Genomic DNA, 27,549 nt, shown 5'->3' with positions numbered 1-27,549 from the left:
GGAAGGTTAATTTGTGTGGTATAGTATCGTTGTATATTATTGTAGCCTAGTATAATATGATAGTCTAGTAACTATTAAATAGTTCATAGTTTATTGTTGTTATACTGCTGAAACACACGGGTCTCAAAGACTTTAGTAAAGGGCAGAAACCCAACACTTTATTACAAGAAACACATTGGTGGGACGCTGGCGCCACCTTGTGTTCAAACATGTGAGGAGAGAAAATCTAGTTCAGCCATGACTCACCGCTGGCTGGTATTTGTGTTAATGTTGAAGGAAGGAGGGAAACATTTTTGATGACTATAATAACAATAACCAAAACATTTTTTATTGAAAGTGACGGATGTTATTGCTGAATAATAACAAAGTTTATCATCCTGAGTTTATTCTGACACCTGATGGATGCAAGACAAATGTTCTTCTTATATAACATATACTGTATATTCGTAGGGAATCCAGATGTTAGTCAAACCAGATGTAAGTCAAAACAGGTGTTAGTCCATAAATGTAAATCCAGAATAGATTTATGTTTAGCATCACCTGAAACTGTGAAAATTATGTCAGATCATTGTTAAATCTTATATTGAATCCAGGAAATATAACTAAGTATAAAAAAGGTTACTGGAATTTAATGCAGGCCTGTTAAAAGAAGGCGAGGGAATTTTCGATAACATTTAGTGAATCAAAATGCAGACAACAGAGAGAGTATGAGGTCCAGTTGGTGCATCTTTTCCTCTGCCCGATCCGACGGCGCAACGCCACACGGAAGGAGCATCCCGGCGCGTGTTGATGACGTCAGCACCAACGAGCCACAACAAACAAAAGCAGAACTCAGCTGTTCGGCAGGGGCCTCGTTACTGGACTCGGTCCTCAGCTGCTGTTTAAACGCGTGTACAACGTTACTCTATAGATGCTAGCGCGTCCGGATGCAACGCAAAGTGTATAAAAGCCGCTGTGATTAGCATTTATATTAACATGTGCCAACGCTAGCTTCTCGCAGGTTAGCTTCTCTAACTGAGGACGGAAGGCGACTAAAAGGTAAACACACCACTTTTGTCACGATAATGATGCAAAGCCACCAGTCAGCCTTCATAACTTTATTATTTAAGAGGCTTAAAGTGTGAACGGCCATGAAGGAACTAGGACGCTAACTGGTACAAACACGTAACCAAAGTGTTGCAACATTATAGTATTATTATGATATGATATTCACTAACTTTAAACGTGCCTATGAACTGGAATAACTAGAACACGACTGCAGTTTTCACTCAGAATTAAAGAGAAAAGTCACCTGATGAAAGAATTCCCACGTGATGATCTATGACGTCAGATATTGCCCCCGAGATAAACCAGATTTGACTCGAAAACAACAGGATAGCAAGCAGAGCTGCTATTGGCCTCTGGGAGACAGAGTCCGCATCTTCATCTCAGTCTTTCTCTTCTCCTCCTCCTCTCAGACTGCTGTAGACCAGCAGGCATTTATGGCAAAGCCAGACCACAAGACCACCAGGTGGAGATTCTGACCTCCGCCACCAACCGAGCCGTCATCATGTCACCGCGGAAACGGCCCCTGGTCCCCGTGAGGAGCCGGAGGACCGCTGTGGAGGACTACTTCCCCTTTGAGCTGCTGCCGGTTGAGTGCCGGATCCACATCCTGTCCTTCCTGAACGAGGTTGACAAGTGCAGCTGTGCTCTGGTCTGCCTGAGCTGGAGCTGCCTGGTGCGCTCCTGGAAGCTGTGGCGGGTGGCGGACTACTCCCGCCGCGGCGTCTTCCACCTGGGCCAGGAGGGGCTGCTGGTCTCCAACCGGGAGTTTGAGCGCTGGAAGTCCTGGGTCCACCACTACACCCACCACCTGGTCTCGCGGCGGGCCAGCCTGCTCACGCTGAAGGCCAGCTTTGACCTGGGGGACCGCGGCAACAGGTGGGCCGAACTGCTAGATCACCTGCTGGACCACGTCCACTGCAGAGACTTGGGCCACCTCGACCTCAACTGGACCTTCACTCTGCTGGAGCCTCTGGACCTCAGGCTCAGCTCCGGGTCCAGCTCCCACCAGGACAGCATCACCAAGATGGACCAGGTAAGTCCTCCTTCAGAGTCCATCCTGTTACTACGTCTTACTTCCTGCTGTAACGATGAACTTCCTGTGTGAAGAACTGATGATCCAGATAGATCCTCTTTGTGAACCTGATCCCCAGTCCTGCATGCACACAGGGCTGGACAAAATAACAGCAACAGCGAGCAGTGTCATATTACTGCAACTAAGTCTGTTAATCAATTTATTTATCGACGGCAAAATAATAATCTTGTTATGTTTCCAGCTTCTCGGATGATTTTCTGCTTCTGAACGTCTTTGTGGCATTTTACAGACCAAACCGTTAGAAAGACACATTCGTAATCCGATCAATAGTCCTTGATCAATACAATCATGGAGGGTTGTTTAGTGAACGCTGCATCAGATAGACAGTTGATTAATTTATAGTGTTTATACCAATAAAACAGATCTACTTAATACCACGTTGTGATGGTTCCGGTCCAAGAAGGACAAGAAGTGATGTTGGTTGGGTTTGGGGTTTCCAGCCAAATGTCACAGTTTAGTCAGACCTTCCAATCTGCAGTAATCCTCAGTAACATGTCATTTGGAAAATATCACGATTTCATCCACTAATCAATGAGCTGATTTGATTGAAAGAAACCCACAGAAGCAGCACTTTGAACCACATTTCCCAAAGATCATAAACGTCTTGCAATTAAACCGCTGAGCATGAAGATGCATTAAAAACAACTAATCAAGTAAATGAATCTCGGTCTACTGAGAGGAAGAAACTCTTATGTGATCAATCTGTTTATTTGAGCTGGACTCACATCAGCAGCACTACATAGATGATAAACTGAAAGAGGATCAGTTCGTGTGAGTTAAAGCTTTGTTATTATTGACACAAAGGTTTGCAGTAGTAGTCGTAGTATTAGTCATATATTATCTGTTACAATGATTCAATTATTAAGAACATGGCAGCAACCTCAGGTGCCTTGAAGCTGCATTATCTCTGCTGGCAACCAGGGGGCGACTCCTCTCTGATTGTAAAGAAGTCTATGAGAAAACATTGTGAGCATGAATTTATGGTCTCAATCTCTAGTTTCAAGTCTTCTTCATTTGTCAGTAATTTATTTTATTTGGTCTTGGAAACCGCGTCCACACTAACGTGACGAGTCTCGGAGTTTGACTCATCTGTTTGCTTCGACAGGTCACCAGTTTCCAGGAGCTGCTGACCAAACTCACCTTCAGCTGCCCACGGATCAACAAGATGCGGCTCCACTTTGACTGGTCAGACGAGTCTGTGTCGTTGCTAACCCGCTTCCAGCAGCTCCGGGTCCTGGAGCTCAAGTACTTCTGGGTCTTTAAAGGGGTGACCCCAGCGACGCTGCAGACCCTCACCACATCCCTGCCCAATCTGAAGTCCCTGACTCTACAGATCCTGGTGCCGCTGAGGAACTTGGGCATCTCCTACATCCTGGAGTCCCAGTCCCTGGAGTTCCTGGACGTGTCCCCCAGCAGAGGTTTGGTCTTCTCCCGGCTGAAGCTTCCGGCGCTACGCGAATTCCGAGCCAAGAAGATCGTCCGTGGAATCACGCTGGACCGGAGGACCAGGCTGCGGATCCAGAGCCGGTGGCCCTGCCTGTATCATGTCCTCCGGGAGGGGACCCCGAAGCTCCAGGCCCTCAACAACGAGAGACTCCTCCCCACGTGGAGGGGGGATGGCTGCGGGGAGCTGGCAGCCATCTTGGAGCAGTCCTGCTACTGCGTCCAGCATCTCGACAGCTGGCTTTGGTAGACCACGACCTGGACACGTCCTCGTCTGAAGGACCTGGACACGTTCTCAGAGGGACATGTCCCCGTCTGAAGGACCTGGACACGTTCTCAGAGGACACGTCCCCGTCTGAAGGACCTGGACATGTTGTCAGAGGGACACGTCCCCATCTGAAGGACCTGGACACGTTGTCAGAGGGACATGTCCCCGTCTGAAGGACCTGGACACGTTCTCAGAGGGATGTGTCGCTGCTCGGAGCAGAGATTCTGTTACAGTTGGAGAAATGGATTTACAGCGTTTCTGCAATGCTTTTATTAAGTTTTATCTCCAGAAAGTGATCTGAAAAATGAACTATGACTGTGGACGGGCGGGGAGGATGAGTGTGGACGGCGGGTTGACGATGTCGTACTATGGCTCCTCGTCTGCTAAAGAAAACTCTGTATGTGTACTTCTGTTTTCATTCCTTTTTACCGACGGCGGTATCAGCAGGGCCTCTGATACGGTCCATCATATCATCCATCAGACCGTTATTGTGCACACACATGTATAAACACACACGCTAACAGCTAATGCTAGCATCGAGCTAGGTTATGATGAAGCGTTCAAGCTTTTAGTTGAAGGAACATTTTATACGTTTCCATCATGTGCTCGAATGTAAATGTACATTTTTTTAATGTGAGAAACTTCAATAAATTCAGTTGTATGAAGGAGAAGTTTCACCGAAATATGAGAAAGTATATTAAACAGGAAACTGTGATCCGTCTTTTTCTTTTTGCTTCTAATGCTGATATGGGATCAGTATCGGGGTCTTGGTCCCTACTAGTGTGCAGGGTCAGGCATCAGACCTGTATCAGACCTGGGCCTGCTGGGTCCTTTGTTCCCTCCACGTTTTGCTCCTGACTGCAGTTCTGGTTAAAGTCAGCAGAGGTCCTCATGTTCACACACTTGAGCATCACTGAGTCTCTCACACCAGACCCTGGTTCAGTCCAGTCCTCCAAGCAGGTGTGTGTGTGTGTGTGTGTGTGTGTGTGTGTGTGTGTGTGTGTGTGTGTGTGTGTGTGTGTGTGTGTGTGTGTGTGTGTGTGTGTGTGTGTGTGTGTGTGTGTGTGTGTGTGTGTGTGTGTGTGTGTGTGTGTGTGTGTGTGTGTGTGTGTGTGTGTGTGTGTGTGTGTGTGTGTGTGTGTGTGTGTGTGTGTGTGTGTGTGTGTGTGTGTGTGTGTGTGTGTGTGTTGGATTCCAGACTCCTCTGCCTTCCTGCTTTCTATGGAACGATCCCTGAACGTTGTGTTGCTGTTATTCAGATGTATAACATCTGGTCCATATCATCATAATAATAATACGTAATGCATTTTTCATTTATGGAGTCCAACAGCTCATTGTTGTAAGTGTTGTGAGGGTTGTGAGTGTTTTAAGGGACCACCAGGGAACCCTTTCTGGGGATTTCATCTGCTTTTGTTAACACGCCTTTAACTCCAAATTATATATATATATATATTTCTAAAAAGTTGTTCTTTCCAAACACACAAAACCAAAAAAGTCTTGTAAATGTTAAAGTCTTCACACTCCTCACAGGCCGCGGTGATGTGGACCGCTGCTCCACCGGGTCCGGTCTCACTAATGTGATGCGGACGTGTGGATATGTGGTGATGATGATGATGATGATGATGATGGTGATGAGTTCTCACACTTTTTATCTGATGATATTACATCTTATGATCACTTGTTGATTAGAGGTGATTTCAATATCCATGTTTGTTGTCCAGATAAACCCTTGGTTAAGGATTTCTGTCATGTTATGGATTCGTTTGGTCTGGTGCAACACATCAATCAGCCTACACATATACTTGGTCACACCCTCGATTTAATTCTCTCTCATGGGTTTTTCGTTGATAACTTAAATTAATAACCTTGTCTGTAGCTAAATCCCCAGGTCGCTTTTCCCGTCATGTTAATGCTCTTACTGCTAGCCATTTCTCTGAATGTTTCCGGAGTAATGATGTTGCTAGCTCCATTTCTTCTGCCAATGAGCTCCCTGGCAGCATAGATGACAGAATGTCTCTATTTAACACATCTTGCCCAACATTCTAGATTCTATTGCTCCCCTTAAACTCAGACATCCAAAACCTAAGTCACAAACCTGGCTTGATGACACAACCCGCTCTCTCAGGCAGGCCTGTCAGAGATAGGCTTAAAGTTTATTTTGTCATCTTCAGGAATTCATTAGCAGCCTTCCAGACAGCGGCTAAGAAAGCCAGAGACAAACATTTCTCTGATATTATTGACAAACACTCCCTCAGACCCCAAATCCTTTTTTGTACCATTAACAAAATGATCAACCCCCAAGTCTCCCCTGAGGTCGAAACTTTCACAGTCATATGTGAAACTTTTTTTTATTTTTATTTTTTATAAAATCGAACGCATCAAACTGTCTTTTACCCACCACTCCACTGTGTTCTATAGCTGGTACAGTGGTCTTTGATCATTTTACACCAGTGACCCTAGATGTTCTGAAAGATATTGTCATGCACATGAAACCCTCTACATCCCCCAATGATGTTATCGCTGCTCAGATCATCAAAGATGCCATTAAAACCATTAGTCCAAGCATTTTGGTCATTATTAACACATGCCTTGTCTCTGGCACTGTGCCCCCATGTTTCAAGCATGCGGTCGTCCAGCTGTTAAAAAATCTCAAAACATCATTAACATTATCTCAAACAATTCTGGAAAAAGTAGTCCTCTCTCAAGTACTGCCTTTTCTTAACTCTGCTGATGTCATGGAGCAATTTCAGTATGGCATTAAAGCATGCCACTAAAACAGTTTTGCTAAAAGTGTCCAACGACTTGCTCCTCACATAGACAATGTTTTGATGTGGCTGTGTCAAAGGCAGATGAGGACTCATGGCTACAGTTAATAAATAAACCAGAAGGGAATAAATTACGCACCTACTGCCTATTTAAGGGTACATTTGAGACAGAGCATTATGTAAAGAATATACTTTCAAGACAACATAGAAGTTCCCTTGCTAAATTTAGATGTGGAGTCGCTCCTTTAGCGATAGAAACCGGTAGATACACAAACACCCCATTGGAGAGACGTTACTGTATTTTATGTGATTCTGGCTCCATTGAATCAGAAGCCCATGTTCTTTTGCAGTGTGTTACTTATACGGACATTCGTGCTGATCTATTTAGTACACTTTCGAAGTTTTATTTTAATTTTAATGATTTTGATGATATGAATAAATTGTGTGTCATTTTAGCTGGTAAACATTGTATTAATGAATGTGCCAAAGCCTGCCACCTCATCCTCAATAGAAGACTGTCTCTTATGAGTTCCAGTTCATAAAATAATTGTTTTGCTTTTTTTTGTTTTTTGTTTTGTTTTGTTTGTATGGTACCATAATGTGCGTTTCTATTCATGTTTTTATTAGTTGGTGTCTCACAACTCTCTTTTTGAGTGGTCCCCAACACTTTTAATTTTGTCAAGGGGGAACGGGTCATTTTGTAATCAATACTGTATTTTTATATTGTCTCTGGATTTTTATTGTGTGTTGTGGAGTGACACCGAAATAAAGCTTATCTATCTATCTATCTAGACACAGGTGAAAACGCCATCCTCGTCTTATTAGAGCTCAGTGCTGCCTTTGATATCGTTGACCACCCCACTCTTCTAGCCCGTCTCCATCAGTGGGTTGATATTAGGGGCTCGGCTGTGTAGTGGTTCTTCTCCTACCTCACCCATAGAACCTTTTCAGTGTCCATAGGTCAGCACTCCTCATCCTCTGCCCCTCTGTCCTGTGGTGTCCCCCAGGGGTCCATCCTGGGTCCAGTCCTATTCTGTTTATATATGCTACCTTTAGGAAATATAATTAAAAAATACAATCTGTCATTCCACTTCTACACTGACGACTCCCGACTATATCTCCCATTGAGATCCAGTGACTCCCTTCAGACTCCTCTCTCAAGGAGATTAATGTCTGGATGGGAGATCATTTTCTCCAGCTAAACAATGACAAAATGGAAGTAATCATCTTTAACACCTCCAAATCCCACCCCCCAAAAAAACTACACTGCCCTGGGTATTTTTCCCCCATTCACAAAACCATTTGCTAGAAATCTGGGTCATTATTGATTCTGAGCTATGCTTTAATAAGCAAATCTCCTCCGTAGTGAAAAACAGCTTCTACCAGCTCAGAATAATCTCTAAAATAAAACACTCCCTGTCATATCACAATCTGGAAAAAGTTATTTATGCCTTCTTAACATCACGGCTGGAATACTGTAACTCCCTCTACCTTGGTCTCCCCCCAGTCCCTCATATCACGCCTCCAAATGCTCCAGAATGCAGCAACAAGACTGTTGACTGGGTCAAAAAAGTGGGATCATATCACTGTCCTTGCATCCCTTTACTGGCTGCCAGTACACGAAAGGACCTATTTTAAGATTTCATGATTGGTGTTCAAAGCCCTCAACGACCAGGCCCCATCTTACATCTCAGACCTCCTACACCCTCACTCAGCCACTAGGTCCTTAAGATCCTTTAATAAGGGTCTTCTCCACATCCCCCACTCCAGACTGAAACAAAAAGGTCTTTGCAGTTGCAGCTCCACGCTTGTGGAACCGACTGCCACCACACATACGTGAAGCCCCCTCCATTTCTGCCTTTAAGTCAAGGCTGTAAACCCATCTTTACACCCTTGCTTTCTCTCCCCCTTAATTATCTTACCTCTGCACACCTTTGTCTGTTAGTATGTGGATGTTTGTGTTGTATGTGTACATTTTACCTACTTACTTACTGATGAAGATGGTGATGAAAATAATGTTGTTTGGATTCATTGTTGTTTCGTCTCGTTTATCCTGCAGCAGCAACATCTGTTCTCAGTACAAACAACCCCACCCAGCTCAGACCTCCTCAGACCCTAGTGTGTGTGTGTGTGTATAATGTGTGTTTCTGTATGTGTGTGTGAGAGAGTGTATATGTGTGTGTGCGTATATATGTATGTGTGTGTGTGTTTGTGTTTGTGTGTGTGTGTGTGTGTTTATGTGGTCATGGTGTTCTTGATTCCTTGACATTTTGGGCTTCCCAGCCAGTTCCCAGCTCCCCCCCCCCCCCCCCCCCCCCCCTCCCTCCTCTCCGATCCGGCCCCCTCACCGTTCCACCTCCATGTGCTTCTTGTTTGCTGGGTGTTCGTCCGTCATCTGGGTTGACTTTAGAAGAAGTCATTGGCCCGCCGAGGTCCCACCAGGACCCCTCTTCCTGACCCTGACTCCTGATGGCTTCCCTTCGTTCGCCGCTGTGGTCTGAGGTTGTGGCGGCCCGCCAGCGTCCGCCGTGTTCACGGGGTGGGAGGCATGCAGATAAAGTGTTCCTTGAGGTCTGCCGAACCCCTGAATTAGTGGGGGACCACAGTAACCGCCACCAGATGTCTGGGAGCTACAAGCCGACTGATTATTTACAGCGAGGTCAGCGAACGCCGCCCTCTTCACGCCGTCACGCGTACTCTGCTCCTTCCTGTTAATGCTTAATCTGAGACCAAGCCTGGTTTACGAGAGGGAGGGGACTTGGACTTGAACAGATCAGTGGTAGGAGACCAGAGCTCATCAGACTCATCTCTGCCAGAGAAGCAGGAGGACCTGAAGGACCAGGAGGACCAAGAAGACCAGGAGGAACAGGAGGACCTGAGCCCTGGAAGCAGCCATGCCCAAAGACACCTCCGTGTCCAAGGCCTTTGCCGTCACCTTCGTCGTCCTCACCGCCTCTGTCATCGGTGGCATCGTCACCATGATCATCCTGTACAACACGGAGATCTCAGGGATGTACCCTACACCCCGGCCCACATTCCAGTCCACCACCGAGGGTCCGCCACCGGATCGGCGGCTGCCCCGGAACCTACTCCCTGACCGCTACAGGGTCTTCCTGCAGCCGCACTTGTACACGCGGATAATCGAGGAGGTCAACGTCACCAGCCCCAACCAGACGGAGCTCTTCACTGGGAACTCCACTGTCTACTTCCACTGCGTCCGGAGCACCAGCACCATCTACCTCCACAGCCTGGATCTCACCGTCTCCAGGCCCCGGGTCACCAACGAGGACACCAACAAGAGGATCCAGGTCTCCGGAGTCTTCCACGACTCGGTAGAGAACGACATCCTGGAGGTGACCCTGAATGAAGCGCTGCAGGCTGGAGGGAACTACAGCTTGTTTCTGGATTTCAGCGGCGACATGGCATCTAATATGGACGGCATATACATGAGCACGTACGTGGAAGGAGTTCCCGCTCACGAGGACGACACCAACAACAACAGGTGAGTCGGACAACCGGCTTCTAAATAAAACTTCCCCCAGAAAACAACCAGCCACCAAATTAGAAAGTTGCATATTTGACCCTTGAGTTGAATCACGGCGGTTAAACATAAGGTGAAAGAATTATTTAAATTATATTCATGCAGCTTCATTTTTAAGACTATGTTAATTTGTGACCAACAAACACACACATATATACAGTATATATATATATATATATATATATATATATATATTATATTAAAATATTACGGCTTGTGTCCGTGTGTGAGGTTGTGTGTCTGTCTGTCCATCCACATATACTCATCAGTCCATTTATGACTTAATACGCTGGTATAATAATAATAATAATAATAATAATAATAATAATAATAATAATAATAATAATAATAATAACAATAATACATATACTATATTAATAATGTATAAACTGAAAGTAAACTACATATCAGTATACTTGAGTGTACTAGCAGACACACTAATCAACAGAATATTTCATAAGAATACATATGTTAATGTTTGCTGTTTTGGAACAACTCATGTGTGTTTAAGTTTAATTTAAATTGTAGAAAAACACACTATGAAGTGTATTTATGTATTTTTATGTGGTTAAAACGGAAAAACAAGTATGATTAGTAAACTGAAGTACCCAACTGTGTGTGTACTAATATTAAGTTTGTTTTCTTTTTGTAACATTTATTAAGTGTCTTTATGAGCAATATACCATTATTCATGTTTTAGTAATAATATACTCAATTATACTTTGGCTCATTTTTATTTAATTTGAGCATATATTTAAAACAATTTACACAAGTACACTTTAGTAATTACAAGGAACTTTCACTAAAAGTACATTTTCTTGTAATATATAATGTAATATATTTATAGAAAGTGAACTTTAGCAGAATTATTTTAAAGTGTGTTAAAAGGGTTAATTATGATTAAGTATACTTTCATTGTATCACTAAGATGATTTGTTAGGTCTGTCTGCAAGACGACAAGCTAACTACTTTTAAAATGTCTGGTTGGTGGGTGCTAGGCTATGCAAACATTGTAGCTGTTCCATCAACACACCAAATACGGCAGAGATGTAGTTTGGAGGCTGCACGTTGGCGTAGTGGGTAGATACCGCCTCACAGCAAGAGGTTTGATTCCCAGTTCGGGCTCAGGTCCCTTCTGTGTGGAGTTTGCATGTTCTCCCCATGTTAGCGTGGGTTCTCTCCGAGTTCTCCGGCTTCCTCCCCCAGTCCAAATGCAGGATGGGGATGGATTGATTGATGACTCTAAATTGCCTGTAGGTTTGAATGTTTGTGTGAATGGTTGTCTGTCTCTACATGTCGGCCCTGCGATGGACTGGCGACCTGTCCAGTGTGTACCCTGCCTTTGCCTAATGTCAGCTGGGATTGGCTCCGGTAGACGATGGATGGATGGACCATAGACTGGTTTCTTGGGTTTCTCCACATAGTCTGGTCTGGTCTGGTCTGGTCACTGGACGCTGGACTTTCCCAACCCAAAGTTCAAACCACTTCATGAACCCAAGCTCACAGGAAGCACAATAGAGAATTCAAACCACAACTAGATTACGCAAAACCAGGTTTATGGCAAACAGCTGACAAAGGGAGCAACATAGCTGCTAACATGCTGTTGATCCGGCTGCACTGAGAGAGAATGTGCAGCTCAGGGTTTTAAAGGACAGTCACCAGGTGGCACGTAATGAGATGACGAGGCCAAACGATGGGAGGTGGAGTTTCAGGTTGGCTGCAATAGATCAGATAGGGGACATAACATTTGGTGCCTGCAGTAAAACCAAACCCAACCCCGGACCGTAACTGCAGCCGTGATATTTACAATATGACACAATGAAATGGCTGGGCCGCTGGGATCGCCTAATCGCTGACATCGCACCACATTTTCATCTTCAGAGAAAACAAATTTAAACAGAAAATAAGAGACCAAAACTAATCAACACACAATTACACCTGGATCAGAGTCAGCGAGTCCTCATAAAAACATACAATGTGCATCACATGTCTTCGTGGCCTTCCGAAGCTGCTGGTGGACTCCAGTAAGTCCACCAGACAAGTCCTTTTGTTTTTAAAGGGGGTTATCCATATAGAGTTGACTAATGTGTTACAAAGTCATATTCGCCTCCTCATTGACTGCATTAAAACCTTGCAACAGCGGTTGTGACGTCCGTCTGATTCGCAGCAGCTCTATATGGCCATGAGAGACGCAAGTGGACCTACCGTCAGAGGTCTTCTGGGTATACCCATCTGGAAAGAAGACCCGGGGATCCAGAACACGCTGGAGGGACTATACGTCCCATCTAGGGAACACCTTGGGATCCCCCAGGAGGATCTCAAAGCCTTGCTGGGGGGAGGGAGGTCTGGAATGTCCTACTAAACCAGCTTCTCCCATGATCCGACGCTGGATACGAGGAGGACGATGGAGGGAGGATAAGCTTTGCCACCGGCAACATCGTGATATATTTCAGTAATCTGCCACATTTCACCCTGCTGATCTGCTCACAGATAACACATTGATTCAAATCCAATCACCACCGGCGTGCAATGAATTCTGTGAAACGTTGGGCCATAATGGATCCACCGGTTGGATCCTCCAAATCGGGAAAAGAGGCTGAATGTCTGGGCTGATTTGAAGGCGTCTTTGAGACATGTCGGCCTTGTCTCACACAAAGTCTCATTGGTTATTCAATGTCGTCAATGGTTTTAAACATTATTAGGTATTATGATTATTATATTGTAATTATGAGGTGATTAATCAGGGGTTCTTCATGGTTCAAAATCCCTCTTCGTCTGTATTCACAGATACCTCGCCGCCACCAACGTGGAGCCGACGCAGGCCAGGAGGGTGTTTCCTTGTTTCGATGAGCCAGATATGAAGGCGGAGTTTGATGTGACCATCATCCACAGGACGGACACGGTCGCTCTGGGGAATGCCGAAGAGTCAGGTGAGTTCTGTCCAATCTGCTGCAGCTGATCAGGCAGTAAAACAGTGATAAAGGCATATCTCCATCCTTACTGCTCTGCCTCGTCTCTCCTCTCTCAGCCTCCAGCATCCTCGACGCAGAGTGGGGGTTCACTCATTTCCATCCGACGCCCAAAATGTCCACATATCTGTTCGCCTTCACGGTGTCAGAGTTCACATCATGGAAGCCGTCGGAACACGAGCGCGTCAAAATTAAAGTATGAATAGGAAGTCATCTGCTGCAGCGTTGATTCATTCATTGTTATTCATGGCATATCAGACAAAAAAAACCCCCAATAACATTCAACATAAAAACAACTCTGATACGATCGCCATGAATCTGTTTCTCTGATCCATAAAAACCCAGTCTGACTTCTATGAGCTCCTCTACGACACCAGCTTATATTAAAGTAACTTCTGACTATAAGATCACATGAACAATAATAATATCTGAAATGTACATTTCGAGCTGCAGGAGTTCTTCCCTTTTAGGTTCATCACCAACATTTAATAGACACCCAAATACATTTATTTGTTTGTTCCTAAGTCTGTCTGTCAAACCGTCTTCAAAATGAAGCTGCAGATGAAACGAGAAGTTTCTGAACAGAAGTGATGAAACTTTAAATGTAGAAGTTGGATGAAAGATGATGAGCTCCGTGTTTCTCCCCTCCAGACGTATGCTCGTCCTGAGGCCATTGCGGCGGGACATGCTGACTACGCCGCCAGCATCACAGGGAAGATCCTCACGTTCTTTGAGAAACGCTTTGGAATCGATTACGTACAGAAGGAGTTCGGTAAGAGTTTGTCTAGATACGAGTGTTCATAGACGTAGTGTGCTACTAAATCTGATGAAAGGTTTGCTGGCTTTTAATCCACATGTTTACACTTTATTAAGTCATTTTCATGTTTATTTAGACATTCAGAAATACTGTTTCAATTATCCTTTCACATTTGGAACAACTGCTGAGGTTTTTGTAGGACACATTAACTTTTCTTCAAGCTGGTAGTTAGCAGTAGTCCTCTGAATTCAACCCTCTCGACTCGAACAACTCAACTGGACTCTGGTATCAAACCTGTTTTCTCCCAGTTAACAGTCACAGTTGTGAATAATTAGAAACACATGGTTAACGTTGTAAATTTAAAAGACAAAATGCTAAAACTACTTTAAAACCATCATGTTTCCGTTCGGAGTTGAAACATTGTCGTCATGGAGACGTATTTCCAGTGAAACGGGATCAGAACTCACCTCCTTCTCTCACTCTGACTGTTTCAGCTCAACTTTAAAACAACTACAAAATTTAAACAATACAAAAATGCAGCAAAACTATCTGGTTATGTTTCGGCAACACGAGTCCTCAGTTCACAGAGGACACGGACAGCCGTCTCCAGGGTGAAAGTCCGGCCTACATGGACTCATGTGAACTCGTTTCATGTATTTGTGATGAGTCAAAAGCTCTTAATCAGCAATAAAGTAGGTTTCCATTGAAATGTAATCCACGATGGTGTTTCGTTGTATGGGAACATCATTTTTAAAGGGACAGGCTTTTTAGCAACATGTGTTTTGAATGTAACAAACCACCGGCTCAGTAAAGGTTCGTCCATCTATCCACATCTTTGTGATTCCTCCAGATCAAATTGCGCTCCCAGATCTGATCCCTTTAGCGATGGAGAACTGGGGTCTGGTGACCTACCAGCAAGGGGTTGTGCTCTACGAGGAAGGGGTGTCCTCGCCGCTGGACAAGGAAATGATTGCCACAATCATCGCACACGAGCTGGCTCACCAGGTCAGAGGGGATTAACATGTTAATATGGCACACACTAACAATAATATAAATATTGTATATTACTATAATAATGATGGATGGACCTCTGTAACATCGGAGCAAGACTTTTATGCCTCTTTGTAATTACGACCACTTTTCACTTTTCACACTTGTTGTGTGTCTCTGCTATTGTTTTTCTATTTTTTGAGGGTTATTTTTGTCTCCGGTTGTTTTACCTCTTTTCAAATTTTGCATCTTGTCGTGTTATGTCTCTTTGTAGTCATTTTGTGTCTCTTTGTAGTCACTTGTGTCTTTTTGTAGTAGTTGTATGTCTCTTTGTAGTCACTTGTGTGTCTTTGTTGTTGTGTTGTGTCTCTTTGTAGTTGTTTTATGTCTCTTTGTAGTAGTTATGTGTCTCTTTGTAGTTGTTTGTTGTCCCTTTGTACTAGTTATGTGTCTCTTTGTAGTCACTTGTGTCTCTTTGTAGTTGTTTTGTGTCTCTTTGTGGCAGGTTTGAATCTCTCCTTAGTGTTTTCCGTTGTATAGGTCACATGACACTGTCACCTCAACTCTCCACACTCTTCTTGTTGCCAGTGGTTTGGAAACCTCGTCACTATGAAGTGGTGGAACCAGGTCTGGCTGAATGAGGGGTTTGCCACGTACAACTCCTTCATTGCAGTGGACGAAGTCGAGCCGACGTTCCGGTTGGTGAGTTCAGTTGGAGCAGAATGAGGAAGAAGTTTTTATTTCTGTCATTAATTTTACCTGATGAATCTCATCCAGAGCAACTTGTGGTAATTATGGTCGTTTGAAATTTAAAAGATAAACATGTCTCCATATCTTGCAACATGTGGTCTTGTGGTTGGTTCCCCTCAGAAAGACACTCACATCATGAACAACCTGCATGAAGCGTTTGAGCAGGACTCCCTGGCCTCGTCTCACCCCCTCAGTCCTCCGCAGGACGACATCTTTGGCAACGAGATTTTTGAGATGTTTGATTCCATAACCTACTGTAAGGTAGAGAAAGCGCAACGAACCCACGTAGGTCTGCCCGTTTTAATATGCAGGTCGCTATGCATATGAACCTCGACGTGTGTTTGGTGTTCACCCTGTAGGGGGCAGCGGTGCTGACAATGCTGGCGGACGTCATAGACGAGCGGGTTTTCAACCAGGGAATCAAAGTAAGCCTACTCACAGCAGTGCCTTCTGGGTGGGATGTGTCCTTTTTGGTGATCTTAAATATTATAAACCTGTTGCTATAATACTGCAAACACTTTGGCTTGTGGAGACAAGACTTTCAGAACCGCATGTTTGTTTGAGATGGATGAGAGGGAGCTTCTCTGTCTGGCTGTAAGCAGACAGCTAGCTGCCAGATACTGATGGTGCTTCTATTGATTGTTTCTGCAAGGATAAAGCAACGTTACTTTGGGTTTGTTTTCCCTGGAAAGAACGAGTTGCTCCAATATCCAGACCAGCATGATATGATGAAATGTATTCAATGTAAATGTGTCTGTGTTTCAGATGTACCTCCAGGACTTCAAGTATGAAAACACGGACCAGGAGGACCTCTGGGAGAGTCTCCAAAAGGTAGCGTGTTGGATCCAATATGTCTCTGACAGTAAACAAGTATCCATCTTGTTGGTTGTAATTATTTTGGCCTCGTCTGAATAATTGTTCACCTCATAAAAATGTAACTGATTATGGCGTGTTTGCAGGCCGTGGATCAGGATGGTGGTCACACCAAGGTCGCCACAGTGATGAACACCTGGACCAATCAGATTGGCTATCCTGTCATCACCATCAACACCAGCAATGGAGAAGTCTATCAGAAGCACTTCCTGTTTAACGCTTCCTCTGAATCGAGGTAGGTGTTGTTACAATAACATAAAGACGACCGGCATCTTCTCTTCATCTGAGAATGTTTTCATTCCTGAAAAGGACAAACTATTGAGTGAGAATCACTAAATATTAAGAACAAATAGATTTACATTAACAAGGAAGAGATACATGGTTGGTGCATTTATTGATTTTTAGAAAGAAGTTTGATGTAGTCTCCATTTATGAATGGTCGCTCTAATAACTTATAAATGAAGTTGCTGGAGAGTTAAATAACAGACACGTACACTTTGCTGGTTGGACAATGTTTTCTCGATATTAGCTTGTTCATTTTTTTTTAACACTGTTGGCTTTCTGGATGGGACATTCGAGAACATTCTGGTGCATATACGCCTTCTGCATCCATTTTTTAAGCATGTCGTTCCTCTCTCTCGCTCCTGCACCCTCATGCAGTCTCAGGCCAATAAAAGGACAAAAAACGGACTTGGGAGCATATAAAAGAAATAAAAAACACATAATTCAAAGTGGTAAGTAGGCTGTACGCTGACACAGATAAGTCATTCCCTCCAGTGAGAATCTGTATCTCTCATATAAAACATCTCCAGGGAAAGAAAAAGGGTTTTACCGGTCTCTGAACACTAGCTCTCCTAAAAGACATCTCACGATCCGAGCACCAAGCTTCCATCCATCCATTGTCAACTGCTTATCCTGTATTCAGGGTCGCGGGGGGGCTGGAGCCGATCCCAGCTGTCATTGGGTGAAGGCAGGGTACACCCTGGACAGGACGCCAGTCTATCACAGGGCCAACATAGAGACAAACAACCATTCACTCTCACATTCACACATACGGGCAATTTAGGGTCATCAATGAACCTATCCCCATCCTGCATGTCTTTGGACTGTGGGAGGAAGCCGGAGAACCCGGAGAGAACCCACACTTACACGGGGAGAACTTACAAACTCTACACAGAAGGAACCCGGGCCCGACCCGGGAATCGAACCCAGGACCCTCTCGCTGTGAGGCGACAGTGCTACCCACTACACCAGAGCACCAAGCTTTTTTTTTTTTTATCCATGCACAGAGCTCCACGGGATCTTCTACAAATGCTGATGCCATTTTTCAAGAGAGCCGATTAGTCAGTACGCTTTTATATACGTTGATCTCTTATCTGGAACATACCTGCTTCGGAGCAGGTTAGCTTTGCAGTGTAAGTTACCATGGCGATGTACCCCGGTAAGAGGTGAACCAGCGTTGTAGGACGGAAAACCCAGAGTTAACTCTGAAGTTATCTCACTAACCCCAAATCCTGCTTTGAGTACAGGTTTCAGGACAGAGGACAAGTTCACCTTATGTTTGCACACAGATTAGATGGTGTTGTCACTTACTGGCATGTGTGAGCAATAGATCTTAGAGGTGGAAAATGTGAGCAAATGCAGCAAAGCACGAACTTGTGGTCCAGAACTGGGTCCAGAATCATGACTCCCTCCATCGGTATCCATTTGAATCTGACATCTCGAGCCCATCGGGTTCTCTTATAAAAGAACATCCATCGCCTTCACCGTCATAAAAAAGGCCAAAGTTGGATCATAAATCCGGGTCCCAGTGACTTCATCGCTTCACTATGTCCGACTTCCTTTGAAAACAGTTGTCACCAAATAATAGTCAGGTTCATGTGTGTGTGTTGGCAAAATCCAGCAAGCCATTGCATCAATTGCACCTTATTAAGGAAGTGTTTGTCTGCCAGGCCTGCATTAAATCACTGCAGCCAGTTAGAGTAGATGATGCCTTTGGCGTGTGGAACGTTTGGAAACAATGTGTGTAACTGTGTAACTGGATTGCACCATAGTTGAACCCGACTCAGCAGAGACTATAACAGCTCTGGACTCTGGCATGTCCAGTATCACAGATATCTGTTTATTATGCACAAGATCATATTTCACGCTCCGTTTACAGATCACAGTGACACCTCTTCTTAAAACTGCTACATTGTGTTTTGCTGTTTTTTACTTGTGTTTATTGTTCATTTCCTGGATTACGATACTTGAAGTCACAGCACGTTTTCATTGTCTCTTTTTTTCTTTTCTGTGTGTTTAGTCTTTGGTGGCATGTTCCGATCAGAGTAATGTCAAATTCATCTCAAGCTTCTATTCAATGGTTGGACTCACCTCATACAGGTAACACAATCAACTCCTTGTTTCCAATTTTGACATGTTTTCATAAACAACCATCAAATAATATCCTCTCATCAGGACTAGATAAAAAAATCTAGTGAAAAAGCCTGATCTTTGGACATCTTAAAGGTGCTACATTCTAAATTCAGACCATTCACACACCATCAAACAATGATTAGCTATCTAAGATATATTGCAGTAATGTCGACTGAGCAGAAAATGGAGTCAGTCTCCCTCCGTGTGTGTAGTTATCTGAGCTTCTCTTGGATTGTTAGCATATCAGGGCCGGCCGCGTATCTCGGTCAGCACAGTTACCATTGTTTGCACGGTTTGTGCCGCTAGCCTATGGCTCAGCAGCTAGCCTACATCTCAGCCGCTGGCCTACGGCTCAGTCGCTGGCCTACGGCTCAGCCGCTAGCCTACATCTCAGCCGCTAGCCTACGGCTCAGCCGCTAGCCTACGGCTCAGCCGCTCGCCTACAGCTCAGCCGCTGCTCATTTAGCACCTTCAAAGCCTGATTCTGCACGGAATCCGACCTGGTGGCATGATGACAAGCAATAATAACATATGGAAATAGTTGATCTTTTTGCTCGTTTACTTAAGTAGTTTATGTTGAGGCAGTAGTATGTTGAATCAGAATTAAAAGTTTGTCATAGTAACTTTAAGGCAGCTATGTGTTTTCTGGGTATAAACCAGGTGAAAGAGTGATGAGGTTACCATGGTTACAAGATGACTTTCTCTCAATACTATTATTTTTTCCAGTTGCATGTTCACTGTGCCATTGATTGTGTTTTACATTTGCCTTTTGAACAGTAAAGAAAGAAGAATTCATCTCGAAGAGCGGAGAGTGGATCCTGGCGAACGTCAACTGTACTGGTTACTACCGAGTAAACTACGACCTAGATAACTGGGACCGCCTCCTGACTCAGCTGAAGACAAACCCACATGTGAGGGCAAAGCCAAAGAACTAATTAGCAAACAGAAAACAAGCTTGATTGCATTTATTGAAAAAGGAACATTTTACGAGCGGCTTTGAATGTGGAAGCGAAATGAACAAATGTTGCCCGTGAAGACTTCACCCTGAAGTTCTTAAAGATAAAAGAGTCCTGGTCCAGACCAGGGTTGGAATTTCGTCATTTTAGTGGCTGAGTGTTTACCAGAAATATGTGTAGACGCCGGAGCGGAACCTTTTGCTTTTATAATAAAAATGCCGCTGTGTGCTTTCGCTTCTCGCTCAGCTCCACTGGTGGCTGTAATTACAGATAAGCCCACTATGCTGCACAGGCGCTTTTTACATGAAATTTGGACAGGGCCAGGGTCACAAAGGTACGACGGCCGCTGTGGCCATACAATGATTTTTTTTTCATGGGGCATCGAGGCCAAAGTGTGGGGCAATGGCATGGGAATTTCACGGCGGCCATGGCTGATGAAGATCATCTTGGGACCATGAATGTCTGGACCATTTGTGCCATTCCAATCATATTGATAGGTCAACACTTTGACCTGCTGGTGGTTATGGATGGAGAGTTAGGGGATTAATACAGTCACTTGGGGCATTCATGATCATCATCCAACATGAATGTTTAATCCATTGACTAGGCTGGATTAAACCAACAACAGATAGACTGAAGATTGGTCTACATCTGACTTTGAAAACAATAGAAAATCCTTTGGTTCAAAGCCTTATTTTGCATTTTGCCATTTCCCCTGAACATCTCTGGCTGATTTAGCTGATGGTAGAATGTCAGAGTGTGGTTGAGGATGTCTGAGTGTTTGGGATCTCTGTATACCAGCTGACGCTCATGTTCCTCTTGTTTATCAGCGGATCCCACAGATCAACCGAGGGCAGCTTGTTGACGACGCGTTCAACTTGGCGAGGTAACGACTTGGACTCTGTTCACTGCTTCAAATTGTTTTTCTGTAACAGAGAAAAAAAAGTGTGTCGTGAAGTTTAAAGAGCGTGGCTGAACTAAGGTCCTGCCAGTGGCTCATTGACCCTCCTGATCTTTAACAAACCTGATCTCTGGGTTCCTTCAGGGCCAAACTTGTGGATGTGACTCTGGCTCTAAATGCAACACGCTTCCTTCGGAATGAGCGAGCGTTGATTCCCTGGGAACTAACAGTCAAGAACCTCCAGTACTTCGTCCACATGTTCGACCGCTCCGAGGTGTACGGACCCATGCAGGCGAGTTTACCCAAATCTCTTTAATGTATTCAACATCATACTGTGTCTCGCTTTTTCAAATCCCTGGCTGATCCGAGCTACTGATCGGAGAAACTGCTTTAACAGACGATGGCAACAATTCCTCTCTTACGTTCTTTTAGACGCACGTAAAAGGCGTGAAGTTGCACCGACATCATCACAATTGGCCCAGGCAGCCAATCAAATGTAGCAAGAGACGGCCTTTTCTATTTAACCACTTCCCATGATGGCAGTAGATGTCACAGGAACAATGAAAGGCTGATCCAACAGCACATCGTCTGCTTGAATCCAGGTTTGATGACCTGGTTGATAACACATCAGGATGAGCAGTTGATCAACCACTGCACTTTGAAACTTTGTTTATTGGTGTGATCGATGCCTAAAAGTGATTTCCTGCTGCCAGTGTTTATGTTCATACCAGACCACAAGCAGACAGCAGTAAAAGTGTTAAATTGCTGCTTGAATTCCTGTAATCTGCTCTAAAGCCATCTCTTCCTGCAGGCATACCTCCGCCAACAGGTCACAGGCCTCTACAACTTCTTCAGGAACTACACGGATCATTCAGCAGTCCCCGAGGATCACTCATTACAGTAGGAACCATGCGTTTGGCTAATCCACATTTACATGGTTCTACAGATTTACAGTCTGGTCTGAGGGTGCCGAACAGGTGTTTAGTTTACGCTGTTAGATGTTACAATTTCTAAAAAAAGAAAATAATTCTCTAACATTATAAGCACTTGCCACCGCATGTAAGCCAAGAGAGCCACGAGCCGAGAGTCTCTACTGTGTTTTAATGTAATTAACGGGCACACGGACTTCAACCAGGGTCTCTCCTCTCTGTCTAGCCCCTTTTACACAGATGATTCCACCATAATGGCAAAAAAGCGAGTCAAAATATGCCAGGCTAAATGTGCATTTTTTTGCGGCATAACGCTGCAACAGTGTCTGTGTTTATATAGCACCCAGGCAGACACACACGCGCACGGTGATCAATAGTCATGTCGAAGACGTTTATTATAACTTTTCTCTGATTTTTGTCAATGAGCAGCTACAAGCAGAATCTCACATTAATAAATGAATAAAACATTCTCTAACACGGAAAACACTTTTGGAGAAAAATAATATTACATACATTGTATGTTAGGTGGGATGACAAATAAGTAAGCAGATAGGCTTAGTTGGAGATGGCTTTTGGTATTTTGCAGTCGAGGTGGCTCTCATGTGGACTTTGTCTTGTAAGTGTGGCTCTACTGAAAAACAGTGAGGATAACTGACCTAGTGTGTTAACATGGAACCACTTCTCAAGAAGTCGGGTTGTTTCATGTGAAAAATATCACTTTAAACTTAGCTGAAGGATTGTTTTGCTCTTCAGGCCTTTTTAACACATTTTTCTGTGCCATTAATTTGCACCTCAGTATATTTCAAACTGTTGTTTTTGTAATGAGGACTTTCACACAGAGAATGAATATAACTTGGCAAAAACAGTAATTTTCCAAACAGCTAACATTGATTCTGCTATTTTCCAAACAGTATTCACAATATTCCTAACCTTTTTGATCAGCTTACTAACCCAGGTCAGTGCTTCGCTAGCTAAGGAGAGTTCAACACTGAGACAGATGTTTGACAAAATACTATCAACCCAAGGTTTTGTTCGGTGTCTCTCAGTCTTAAGACAAATCATGTCGTACTTGTACACTTATTATATTATATTCATTCCCAGGCACAACCAGATCCTCGCCATACAGGTGGCGTGCTCCAACGGACTCCCAGAATGCCTCACGATGGCCACCGAGATGTTCGATAACTGGATGAACAGCAACACCACCAACAGGTAAGGACACTTCTCAATACGTGATGTTTGTTGTTAAAGTATTGTTGCATCACCTTTCTACTTGATAACTTCTGAAATGATCATGTACTTGACTCCATAATAACAGCTTCCATTAAGTTGGTAGCCGTTTCCCCCGGCAACCCGTTAGTGAAGGTAGGTGTCTTTCACACCTTTCTTGTGTTAGTCGTTGGTGTGTGTTGTCACCTGCATCGTGCTTTCCCAAGCTGCACTAGGATGTTAAATGTGACCATGCATCTAATCCCCTCCGTCCTGCATCATCATGAGATATCATATCCTAATCTGATATCAAATCCTTCCCACCCTCCTTGTCTTTGGAGTCTCTGCTACTGGCTCTGTTCTGAACCCTTTGGGGTCTTTGCTCCTGTTGCTCCTGAAGCCAATTAATAAAGTTTGAAAATTGGGAAACATTTTAAATCTGTTCCTATGAGGATTCTTCATGTGTTCGTCCCATAGAAACATACACATGAATGGACCTGTGTGAACATTCACCATAGAAAGAAAATATCGAGACAGTCGTGACATGTGTGTGTGTGTGTGTGTGTTTGTGTGTGTGATCCAGCATCCACCCCAACCTGCGCTCTGTGATCTACTGCCAAGCATTGGCTGCCGGCGGGGGGAAAGAGTGGGAGTTCGCCTGGAAGAAGTACCAGAGCTGCATCGACACCTCGGAGAAGGAGCAGCTCCGGGAGGCTCTGGCCTGCACCAAGAAGATCTGGCTGCTCAACAGGTGAGGCCGTTGTATAGGTCTGGGACTGACCTGGGATCAGATGCCCTGTTGTGTCACATACAGGCCTGTTATTCTTGCTGCCTGCATTAATAACACAGAGCCTTCCTATCTTGCAGATACCTGCAGTACACTTTGGACCCCGACAAGATACGCCTGATGGATGTCGCTTCCGTTATTGGCAGCATCGGCAACAATGTGGCGGGGCAGGCGCTGGCCTGGAACTTTATCAGAGCTCACTGGGACTACGTCAATATGGGGTATGTTGCTGTTTGGACTCTTATACTGGTCGGTTTCCTGAGTCATTTACAAGTAGCGTGTGAGATTATGTCGTCAGGTTTCACTGATATAAAGAACAGGAAGACGTGCAATGTTGCAATATTTAGTCCCACAGACTTACAAGAAAATTGGTTTACCTCAGAAGCAGCTCTCAGACTGAACACAGCAGTCAGACTGTGAGAACTCTGAGATTAAACCTTCTTTTTATGGCAAACAGCTCTTTAAATCTCCATCAATCTTCTTTCTCTCTGGTGACTTGGGGCCAAGTATAGCTGAAAGTCACACACTTATTTTACACGTTTTTTTTATGGGTTTGTGAATTTGGTGTAACATGTTTAAAAGCTGTGCCAGCAGAGTCCAATATTCACACGGTTCATTCGCTCTCCACGACGGAGTCGGTCTGCTGTTTGGGTCTGAGCTGGTGGTCTACAGAGGTTCCACTTTGTTGATTCGGGTCAGATGGTTCTGTGTTTTGGATCAGATCGGAGTACCCAACTCAACAGTTATTGAAAAACTAGAGACAAAATAACATGTTTTTATTTAACGTAATGTTCTGCTTCGATACATATTTGTTTGCGTTTATCCATCGTCCTTATTTCTTATTCCGGGGCCAGGTCTCAGGTAGGCAGGTTTAGGAGGCCCCTCTCCCAAACAATGCTTTCCTTCTGGGGGACCCTGAGGTGTTCCCAGACTAGATGGGCTCTATAATCCCTCCAGCATGTTCTGGGTCTACCACGGGGCCCCTTTCCAGTTGGACGTGCATGGGAGACCTCTAACGGGAGGTGTCCAGGAGGATCCCGATCCGATGCTCGACTGGCTCCTTTCAATGTGAAGGAGCAGCGGTTCTACTCCGAGCTCCAGATATCTGAGCTCCTCCCGCTCTATCTAAGGCCGAGACCCAGCTCCACCCCGCCTCCCACTTTTTTAGCTGCTTGTATCCACCACATCATTATTTCGGTCGCTATCCAGGCCGCCTGATACTAGTTGAAAATGGACTTTGCCTTCCCTCTTCACCACAACGCCCGCATCACTGCAGCCGCCGCACAAAACCGCCTGTCCATCTCATGATCCATGTTTCCCTCCCTCAGGACCCGTTTGTGTTCAGCCTATCAAAACAACAGTTTGCCCTCCCCATCACACAATGGATGCACCTTTATTAACTATATATTTATTTATTAACTTTATTAACGGTGATAATATTAACGGTGATAATCATTAAAGGAAGTTTATTTGATCTTGTCGCCGTTATCAACTGTACGATCGCTGCTCGGAGCGACAGCAACTATCTCGCCAGTCAGTCTGCAACACCTTAAGGGTTTTACTGGTGCTGATCCTGGTATCACCACACCCAGCTCTTAGGTGACGTTAAGGACCGTCATCATGCCTGATCACAATATCGACTTCCTCGGGCTCATGACCTGTTCCGAGGTCACGAGGACATCGACTTCATGGATGAGCTGCTGCTCCTCAGACCGGACTCGAGGACCTGGTCCTGGTCTCGAGGGTCTTGTTTACAGAGGTCTCTTGACACTGGAGTGACATGAGGTCAAGTCACTTGAATAAACACGCTCCGCCATAAACGAACAGAGTGTCATAAACGATGGCTTGTAAAGGCTGTTAGAGTACGAAGGTCTTGTTGTTCAATCAGAGCTTATCATTATTTCTCCTTCATAACGATGTCGGTTACCAGGAAGTTCAATCATATCAAAGTTGAAATGTACATCACAGATCTGGTTTCATTTAACGAGAACGGCAATGCCTGAGATTCAGCTGCATCCAGTAACCAGTAGCGTTGCCCCACAGAGAGAACTGTTTCTGATATTTTGTCCACCCTCCCATCTCCTCCAGGAACACCGGGGCGCTGATCGAAGGAGTGACCAGCAGGTTCTCCACGCCGTTCGAGCTGCTCGAGGTAATTAATGGATGTTTTATCACGTCAAAGTGATAAAGAAATGTGCGATGACGTCAAACAGGAGACTCCTCTCTCCAGTCACGCACCAATAATATGTAATAAGCACCAATAATATGTAAGATGCACCAGTAATTAATGATGACGACGAGAGCGTTTACGAGCTGATATCTTGTCACCGGGTATGAACGGGTGGCAGCGTTATATCTTTTAGGGCGACGCCCTGTTTGTTTTGGTTCTGCTACATTCTGGAATACACACACACACACACACACACACACACACACTCTGACTCAACCACACAGATTTGAGCAAACATGACTCAGAACTGTAAATAGTGTTGGAGCCGAGTGATGAAGTCAGAATAAACTACAGCGTGTGTGTGTGTGTGTGTGCACGTCCATGTGCGTGTGTGTTTAAGAATGTGGCTCATTGGTGTGTTGTAATAGTTTTTAGACAACACAGCCTGTTATTTACACTAGTTAAGATTGATTTTTTCCACCCTGCCCACATTCTGTCCCGCCCCTCTCTGCCTCTAATTTGCTCTTACTCCTTAACTACTTTGCAGGATTAGTTAATGATTTCATCCTTCCTTTCTCAGATATGGAAAGCCGCTTCCTTGTTCAGTGCTCTCATATGTAACTACAACGTGCTGATTATGAGAGACTTTTTTTTAATGTTGCTCTGCACGTTCTCTTCCTAAATGGAATAAAATGACACATTTTTTAGAGATTTAAATTATTGACATAATAAAACCTCATGTTAACGTTGATGTTGCTCTTGGCCCAGTGGTTAACAAGAAACCCATATTTCTTCTAAGAGGTGAAGCAAATATCTAACACCTGTACGATCTAATCTGTGTGCAGCTGCAGCGCTTCGAGGTGGACACCGCCCTGAACTCGGCCAGCTGGGCTGTGGACCAGGCCCTCGAGCAGACCCGGGTCAACATCCAGTGGGTTGGCGAGAACAAAGACATCGTCCTGGAGTGGTTCGAGAATGAGACGGCTTAATAGAAACTCCACCACCTTTGATTGGTGTAGAGCCTCACAGATCAGCAGCGCTCCCAGTGTTTAATTAAGCAGCTGACGAGTTCATTCCTCCACAGAATCCACTCCAAACCAAGACCTGATCCACACGGAAGGTTGAAGGCCACATGAGAACTGTGTCTTTTTAGTTTATGTTTAAAGTCAGAATCTCAGAATTCTGAGATAAATTCAGAGATTCAGAGATGTTTGTGTATATAAATTATTTATAGTATATATATAAATATATATAAATATATATATATATATATATATATATATATATATATATATATCCAATGCCAAGAGTCGGAGTAACCATAGTACTCCACACTTTGTCATTTTTGCACATGATGCTGATAAAAATCAGTAATTTTTATAGTTTAGCTAGAAAATGTTTGTTATATTTACTGTCAGACGTCGTCAAAAATGATTTTACAATCAAATCTGTGTTTTTATGAATCAACGAGAATTTGGAATTGATTCAACAGGGCAGCTTCTAACAGCCAGAAGGACTTCCTGTGTCTGTCAGAGGGGGCGGGGCTTCATGTGTGTTATACATGTTGTAATAACAGAGACAAATTATTCTTTTATGTTGCTGAAATTGTTATATATATATAAAAAAAATAAAACATCAACATTGTGTTTGGTAAGTTCTTTAATCCAGGAAGTATTTAGCAACCTC

The 27,549-nt window shown here is 44.2% G+C and overlaps 3 protein-coding genes across 3 annotated transcripts in view; 2 read left to right on the top strand and 1 right to left on the bottom strand.

Moving 5' to 3' along the window:
* The window catches only part of chka (choline kinase alpha), a 130,224-nt gene that overhangs the window by 18,814 nt on the left and 83,861 nt on the right, over window positions 1-27,549 (bottom strand). The gene's annotated exons all lie outside the window — the stretch shown is intronic.
* Window positions 801-4,568, top strand: LOC311018377 (uncharacterized protein). The gene is made up of 3 exons (XM_084017310.1): window positions 801-1,038; window positions 1,458-2,080; window positions 3,246-4,568. Exons 2-3 carry the CDS (start codon window positions 1,550-1,552, stop codon window positions 3,831-3,833), a joined length of 1,119 nt encoding a protein of 372 aa, XP_083873436.1. The 5' UTR covers window positions 801-1,038; window positions 1,458-1,549; the 3' UTR covers window positions 3,834-4,568.
* On the top strand, window positions 9,281-27,485 carry anpeplb (alanyl (membrane) aminopeptidase-like b). Its single transcript, XM_084017384.1, has 20 exons — window positions 9,281-10,118; window positions 12,945-13,087; window positions 13,186-13,322; window positions 13,778-13,898; window positions 14,734-14,888; window positions 15,462-15,575; window positions 15,744-15,884; window positions 15,983-16,048; window positions 16,389-16,454; window positions 16,583-16,731; window positions 18,799-18,878; window positions 19,689-19,822; window positions 20,698-20,753; window positions 20,913-21,060; window positions 21,580-21,668; window positions 22,799-22,909; window positions 23,490-23,657; window positions 23,774-23,914; window positions 25,782-25,845; window positions 26,709-27,485. Exons 1-20 carry the CDS (start codon window positions 9,511-9,513, stop codon window positions 26,850-26,852), a joined length of 2,835 nt encoding a protein of 944 aa, XP_083873510.1. The 5' UTR covers window positions 9,281-9,510; the 3' UTR covers window positions 26,853-27,485.

The sequence above is a fragment of the Eutrigla gurnardus genome (assembly GCF_963514095.1).
Source record: "Eutrigla gurnardus genome assembly, chromosome: 9".
In the NCBI taxonomy this organism is placed as follows: Eukaryota; Metazoa; Chordata; class Actinopteri; order Perciformes; family Triglidae; genus Eutrigla; species Eutrigla gurnardus.
The sequence above is the reverse complement of the archived record's forward strand: the minus strand, read 5'-3'. Positions and strand labels throughout refer to the sequence as shown.

Coding starts and splice junctions, on each gene's coding strand:
- LOC311018377 (XM_084017310.1), top strand. CDS start 1,550: ATGTCACCGCGGAAACGGCCCCTGGTCCCCGTGAGGAGCCGGAGGACC. Junction 2,081..3,245: donor GCATCACCAAGATGGACCAG/GTAAGTCCTCCT, acceptor TTGCTTCGACAG/GTCACCAGTTTCCAGGAGCT.
- anpeplb (XM_084017384.1), top strand. CDS start 9,511: ATGCCCAAAGACACCTCCGTGTCCAAGGCCTTTGCCGTCACCTTCGTC. Junction 15,885..15,982: donor ATTCCATAACCTACTGTAAG/GTAGAGAAAGCG, acceptor TTCACCCTGTAG/GGGGCAGCGGTGCTGACAAT. Junction 18,879..19,688: donor GTTGGACTCACCTCATACAG/GTAACACAATCA, acceptor CCTTTTGAACAG/TAAAGAAAGAAGAATTCATC.